We start from the raw sequence: 7,890 nt of genomic DNA, 5'->3' as shown, positions 1-7,890 counted from the left end.
TGCTTTGTCGTCTTCTCTAGTTACTCTTTCTTCTACTCTTTCTTTACCTAAATCCTGTACTAAACAAACAGTCAGCAAAATAGAAAATCTTGTTGAATACTACTATGTTCCTGAATCTGTTCAAATCAATGAATCCTCTTTACCTCTCATCAGTCCCTATTACTTGTTAAAAAACCGTCCTTTACTAGAAGTATCAAAACCCTGATCTCCACCAAACGACCCCATCCGAAGGAATATATCCAGTCATCCCGACTCGATCAGTGTGCTTTGCAAGCTACCACAACTGAACAATATGTCACTCTTGAGATCCCCTCAGAATTGATCTTTACATGAAAACATGAAGGCTATACACATCTTCACCTTGGAGGTGTTCGTCTTATTCTCACTCTTCATGGGAGAAAAGGCTTACCTGTCACAGCCAAAATTGATTTACTTGACACCAGGTTTAAGCAATATCAGCATGCCATCGCTGGCACAGTCCTAACCACCCTCCATGCCGGAAGTGCTTTGCTTACCTTTTATCCCATTTTAATCTTTCACTTCTTGATTCCAACCTTGCTACCACTTTAAAAGTTCAGATCCAGCTTCAAGGAGCTGAACAAATCACCTAAGCTAAAATAGCTACCCTGCACCATCAGCTTGTTTATCGACTGCAAAATCATGCTTTGGATTTGCCGAAGCTCTTATGATTCTTGCAGAATCTGAAGAGATCCCAACCATCATTCAAATCCCAAGGCAAATTCCCCAACAAGAATTGATCAAACTCATGCCTTTAGAATGGTTGTCCAATTATGAACAATTTCATCAAAATTCTGAACCCATACAAACTTCTGAAAGTCATTTTCAGAAAAATTCAGATGGAACTGTTCGTCTTACTTTCAAACCACCACCCAGTTCGTCCTCAGAACCACCCAGGTTATCTTTTACCTATTCTTCAATGATCACTTCTGTACACACAGAACAAGAAAACCTACCCATTCAAGCCTTTAATGATCAAGGTTTTCCTATCTACCCAGCAAAACTCCATGGACATTTCTTATGGGATGTCCCAGCCTCTGGAAACTGTGATGCAAGCTGTCTTTGTTGGGAAGATATTGAAAAAGATGATGACGAACCAAAAAGACGCAAGTGCAAGTCTAAAAAGATCATTTATCTGATTTGCCGCTATCATGTTGCTCATCCTGAAGATCCACCTGAGCCTGATTCTTAAGCACCATTACCCATCTATGATAAAGGTCTTGCCTGGATCCGAAAACATGAACCCGCTTTGCTCAACTGCAGACTTCAGTCAACCCATGAGACTACCCATGTTAGTCCCACTCCCAAAATACAGTCCTGTATGATGTTTTCCCCAACATCTATAGAATACCAAAAGAATTTCATCTCGAAACCATACGTCCCCTCTGCAGTAACTCCTGCTGGCCATTTAGAAGAACCTCATTCTTTAAGGCAGTCTTAAACTGGCAAACTCAAAATGTTGTTGCACAAAACCAATCACTCACTACCTTGCATCATAAGGTAGACCACATTAGACACAAAACCAACCAGGTTGAAAAAAAGGTTGATACTATCTCAGATAAGTTAAATCAGATTTATCAAAATCTTCATAATAAAGTTACTCAACTTGAACTTCGGGCTATGCTTGCTTAATGAGTCTATAGTCCTGATTTTAATAAATAAAAAGCTGAGATAAGAGCTTTGAAAGCTGAAATTGCCAGAATTGGCTCAGAAATGGTCCAACCTACCCTGTTTACAAGTTCTGTTCTATTACCAGTAATTAATCCTACCTATCATCCCTTCTTGCCATCTTTTTCCTCCCGAACATATGAACCTTCTAAACTTTTTGGCATGACCCATACTTTGCTTCCTCCACATCCACGACCTCAACCAAAACCAAAGTAGACACCAAAACCTGCTCCAGTTCAAAAACCCATTCCTTAGCAAAATCCTCAGACATCTAAATTTGAACCATCACCAACTTCTTTACCTGAATCTACTCAACCACCACCAATCCAAACTATTGTTTCTCTAGAAAAATAGCCCATGTATCAGTATTCTGCTCAACAACTTTCCCATTCACCATCTCTAGATTCCTCTACTGAAAATTCCCCTTCACAATCAGATTCATCATCCATTGAGTCATCCGATTTGTCTAATTCAGACACTTCTGATTCAAATCTAGCTGATATTTCCAAACTCCTCATGGCAGAACCTACTGAACAGTCTAGTGCCAGTGACTCTGGCCCAAGAACTGAACCTGTTGACACTAATGAAGAAATCCAAGAAACTGGTGAATCTTCTCAGTCAATTCCACCTCAGCCAAAAGTTTTCAAACCTTCCAATGGTCCATGGTTTACTTTTGATGATATCTCTCTGACGAAATGGAGAGAAAGACTACAAGAGTTGTCTGCTTGGATTGATCTCCAGATGTTAGCTCTAGATGCAACAACCCAATCTGTTTTAAGAGAATTCAGTACTCGGTTTACGGGTTCTCTTCGAGATTGGTTTGACAGTCTTGGATAGTATAGACAACTTCAGTTCATCCAGATTTCTGATGTCTCTCAGGCTTTAGCCATTCTCCATGATCAATTTATTGGAGAACCAAGTGCTACTTTTGAAGCCGCAAGACGTGATTATCTCAACATGAAATGTTGTTCTCTCAACACAAAAGATCTTTATTACCACTACAAGCGAATGACTTTGCTCTATTATAAGCTGAATGGATTCAATGATCCCACACTCAGGCATGTATTTCTGGCATCTCTTCTAGAAGAATTACAACCAGAAATTCAACTTCAGTTAGCTGCTCACAAGCTCCACATTGACACATTATCATTGGGAAAATTATTCCAGATTGCTCTAAGATGTCTTGACAAATTGTGTGAACAAAAGAAATTCTTCCAAGAACTCATCAAAGACAAAGAACCTTTCAGATCTGCTTGGCTATCAAATGCAAAGAAGTGTGACTGCTCACCCAAGAAAAAGTCTCACTTCAGGAAATCGAGATTCCTATTTCCATATCTAGGAAACGGCGTACCAAACAGTTTCGCTTTTTCAGAAAAAAGCAATCCCATTCCAAACGGTTTCCTGATAGAAAGAAAAGTAGGTGTTTCATTTGCAAAAAGAAATGTCATTTTGCTAAAGATTGTCTAGAGTTTAATAAAAAAAGAAGCTGAGATCAGAAAGCTCAAAGCTGAATTGACAAGAATTGATGCTGAAAAGACTCGACCTTCCCTTTTTACTCAAACACAAACCCCAACAGTACCTCCTCTAATCTTTGAGACTTATGCACCTTTCTACACACCATCCAGACGTCAACAACCTGTTTATAATCAGTTCTTTGGATTCTCACACCTTCAACCAACTCCGCCACCCAATCCATCTTCACCTAGAAAATCAAAATCTGAAGTCAAGATTTCAGAACCAAAGCCAAAGGCCACTTCATCTTCATCTTCCCCTCCAGTACCACTAGAAGATTCACCAAAAGCCACTCTTGAGCCTCCCAAAAAAGATAAAGGTCCAATGGATCAGTATCATTATCATACTGTCCAAAACACATCTTCTGACTCCTCTGAGCCAGAAACAGCTTATCAGTCCAACCTATCAGAGTCCAACCCGTCTTCTTCTTCCTCATCCACCAACTCAGTCAGAACCTCAACTGACTCTGAATCTAAATATGCTGACATTACAAGCATATTAATGGCCACCAAAACAGAAGATCCAAGTACTTCAACTGCCACACCTATTGTTGAAGACAGTTCTTCTGATGCTCAAAATAAAGCAACTCCAACAGAACCAGAGTCATCAATGCCTCCACCAGTTCCTGACCACACTCAACAAAACCATCTTCAGCATCTTGGTTCACATTTGATGACGTTCCCAATCATAAATGGCCTGCTCGACTTCAAGAATTTGCCGTATGGATTGACCTCCAAGGAACCAAACCTAATGCCCAACCTCAACCTGTTCTCTGTGAATTCATGGCCCGATAACCGGGCTCTTTACATGATTGGCTAGAAAGCTTGGGAGAATATCGTCAGCTCCAATTCATGCAATCTCCAATTGGCACAACATTCAATATCATTCATGAACAATTCATCGGTGAAAAAACTGCTTCCACTGATGCAGACAGAAAAGAGTATCATCAGATGAAGTGCTGCTCACTCAAAAGACACCTTTTGGAATCCCATTACAAAAGAATGAGTATTCTTTTTTATAAGCTGAATGCGTTCAATGAACCATCGCTCAAACATGTCTTCATAGCCCCACTGCCTTCTGAGTTACAACCTGATCTCCAAAGAAAACTCACAATCACTAATCTCAGCACAACTGATATCTCTCTGGGAAAGATTTTCCAAATGGCCATGCTATGTCTCTACAAAATCTGTGAGCAAAAGGAATTCTTTAAAGACCTCATGGAAGACAAAAAATCTTTTTCTGAAGCCTATAAAAAACCCTATCTTAGAATATAGTGCAAAGATGACAAAAAGTTCCTCTGTCCAACCAAAAAGAAAAGACATTTCCATAAACACTTCCATAGAAAATCATCCTCCAAAAAACCTCTCCGATATTTTAGAAAAAAGGATGCTTCCCAGTACAGAAAGAAAAAGCACAACCGATGTTTCATCTGCAAGAAATGCGGCCACTTTGCTCGAAACTATTCTCAAAAGTCAGCCAAAGTTGTTCGTCTCATACAACATCTTCAACATTCTTCTCTTTTATCTGAGAATGAAGATGTCGAATCAAATTTTTCAGAGCAGTCAGAACAAGATGATAAGACTGCCTTCATTATCGCAGAATCTTCTGATTCTGAGGATATTTTAGTCATTTCTACAGTCCACACTGTCGATCATGTCTCAGCCATTCCTAGACCTTCTCTAAAAATGTCCATCCTTCCTTCCAAATTTCATAAACATGTTCTTGTCATCGGGTTTATTAATACTGGTGCAGACACCAATATAATTGATCCTTTTGTCCTTCCCTCTGATTGTTAGGAAAAACACTCGAAACTTTTCAAAGCAATTAAAAGTGAAACTTTTGAAACCACACTGATTACCAAAAACCCCATTGGTATTCAATTCTTTCCGAATTGCATAATTTGGAAAAAGATTGTAGCATCCAAACTCCCAGATAAAAGATTTTCTTATAGGTTTTGACATTCTCCATTTGGTTAAAAACCTATTCCTCACCAATTCTGGAGTTCGCTACAAGCAAATGTTCTTACCTTATACAGATATATTACGTCTGTATGCCCTTTCAGAAACACCATCGCCATACAGTCATATTTCACATAAGCTCCTAGAGTTTTGTCCAGAGAACCATTCCCAATTCCAACATCCTTCACCTCTTTGGAAAAATGAACAATTCTTCATTCACCTTCCTTTCAAACTCAACGAAGACATAAATCCCACAAAAGCATCACACCCGGGTATGTCTCCTTCCGACCTCCTACTTGCTAAGGAAGAATGTTCTCAGTTGCTTTAGCAAGGTCTTATTGAACCTACTGATTCAGATTGGGCTTGTCAAGCCTTCTATGTTGAAAAACGATCTAAATTAGTTCGTGGTAAAAAGAGGTTAGTTATTGATTACCAGCCACAAAGAGATTTTGGCGGTCAAGAATGGAATAAAAAAGTTTGAATTTCATATAATCAGCCATAAATTCCTTATCAACATGGACAACTCTTCTTTTCCTCGAATCTTTGACTTCAAAATAAGTTGCTCCCTGACAAACAGTTGTTCAGCCTCAAAAACTGGTTTGCTAAATATGATTTTACTGTCCAACACATAAAAGGTAAACAGAACCTCATCCCAGACTTTCGTACTCGTCCGGCTATAAATAAACCTTCACTTATTTCCTCCATTCACACCATTCCAGTTATAGCCATGAACCGTCAACTTCCTTTCGAAGCTCTCAAACAGAGAACCTTCCCCATGAACATTCCTTTTCATGCAGCCTACCAGATCAAAGACTTTGCAAAGAAATTCCTTTACCGGTATTTCTTCAATGTTCAAAGCAAAAAGCCTGATCGTTTTCTTTCCCGCTGTATGGAAAACCTATTTCTCACAGGACTTACCCTCTCTTCCTTAACCATCTGCGAAGATGAATTATGGTACATGTGGTGTCTCACTACCCTGTATGCTACAAAACTGGTCTTCCCTGTCCAACCAATGTTCCGCCATCTCACCACTCTTGAATTCTCCCCAGACCTTCTGTGGACTCTCCTTGAATGGTATTCTCCACTCACATGGTGGCGTCAGCAACTCAAAAATCTGTGTACTTTTCACATATTAGACAAGATGCCAGAACACGAAGCAGACATGCTCACTACAGTCTTCATCGTTCATAGACCTTACTTCCAGCACCCATAAACAAAAGACTTCTAGACACAAGATATGGCCTATGAATGAAAAACTTATCCCCATCCTTATACCCTCGTCTATGATCCATCTGTCACCGCTGTTCTCAAGTCATACCTAATGGAACTCAACAATGTTCAGCCATCTGCCACAAACATCCACCACACCTCTGTTGGACCATCACACACCTTGGAAATTGTCCCCAAGACACAAACCTGTACTTCAGGTTCCAGTTTAAGTCCTCAAGGAATCCTTGTCATGGAACAACGTCCTGATTACACTAACGTCTTATTGCAAGACGCTCAGGATCCATGGGAAGATTTTCAGTCTCTTTTCCATACTAAAAATTCTCATTACACAGTCACATACCCAGACCCTCCTGCTCCATCAACCCCAAAAGAGATGACTAATGCTGATGAAGAAGCTTATCTGTAAGCTGAAGCTTATCTTGATCACAGACAAATCCGTCGTGCGAAACGCCAATATGATAAAGAAACTGGCGATGTGTCTCCCTCACACCAATCATGGAGTGGATGGGTGGTGTGAGGGAGACACATCGCCAGATTGCAGACACGTATGGGAATCTTTCGCTTTTGCTTTTTTAAAGTTTGCTTTAATAATTAAACAAGGGTCATGTCTTGTCTAAAGCTTGTCTTTTACTTTTTATGCTTTTCCGTTTGGTTTTGGTGTGGTGTGCTTTAATCATTCTGCTTTTGTAAAAGATAAGGGCCCCACCTTATCTCTCCCTCCTCGAGATCTCTATAAAAGGATCTCTCTATCATTTTGTAAGGCAGGAGTTAATAAGGAATAAGATTAAGTTTTCTTCACATCATGTTTCCCTAAAACCCTTTCTCTCTTCTAGGAATCAAAGAAATTATTTGAGTTAATAATGATACACTCACTTCTAATTTTCTAAACTGAGTATGCTCTGCACTTGCCTTAAGCCTAAGGATATTGTGCATCAGAAATGTTTTGTTTTATCCTCTAAAACCGATTTTTTAAAAATGAAATTGTTTTCTCACAACGTTCACCCTGTTTAAAGGCCAAGAGTGCTGTGTTTTTGGGTGGTATCGTGAAAAACTGTTTTTGATTTTTGGTATTTGACGGATAAGTGTATATCGGCTGGAAACCAAAACTTGCGGGCTATTGGCCCTAAGAACAGACTTTGTTCTGTTATAGATCTGGTGTAACAACGCCACGTACAACTACCGACTGGTATCAGAGCCTGACTTTCTCGACGAGGTGGTATCATTAGTAATGTTAAATAATCTTATTTGATTTCCTAGAAGAAGATTACACAAATATGGAAACATCTTCATCTTATATTCCTTCATCGTCCTCCTCTCATATATCTCTTTCCTCTACTTTATCTCTTCCAAAATCATGTTCATCTAGCTTCCAAAATTGAAAACCTTATTGAATATTCCTATATCCCGGAGTCTGCCCAAATCAATGAATCTCAGTTTCCCATCATGAGCCCTTACAATCTCTATAGACCAGAAGTATTCGAACCCTGATCTCCACCAAAAGACC

General features: G+C 39.5%; 1 protein-coding gene across 1 annotated transcript; it reads left to right on the top strand.

Moving 5' to 3' along the window:
- Window positions 1-685: 685 nt before the first annotated feature.
- LOC107178780 (uncharacterized) lies at window positions 686-1,210 on the top strand. Its single transcript, XM_015534370.1, has one exon. The coding sequence runs from the start codon at window positions 686-688 to the stop codon at window positions 1,208-1,210; it is 525 nt and encodes a 174-aa protein (XP_015389856.1).
- The last annotated feature ends 6,680 nt before the right edge of the window (window positions 1,211-7,890 follow it).

The sequence above is a fragment of the Citrus sinensis genome, chromosome 6 (genome assembly GCF_022201045.2).
Source record: "Citrus sinensis cultivar Valencia sweet orange chromosome 6, DVS_A1.0, whole genome shotgun sequence".
NCBI lineage: Eukaryota > Viridiplantae > Streptophyta > Magnoliopsida > Sapindales > Rutaceae > Citrus > Citrus sinensis.
Note: the sequence above shows the minus strand (reverse complement) of the source record. Positions and strands in the feature narration are given on the sequence as shown.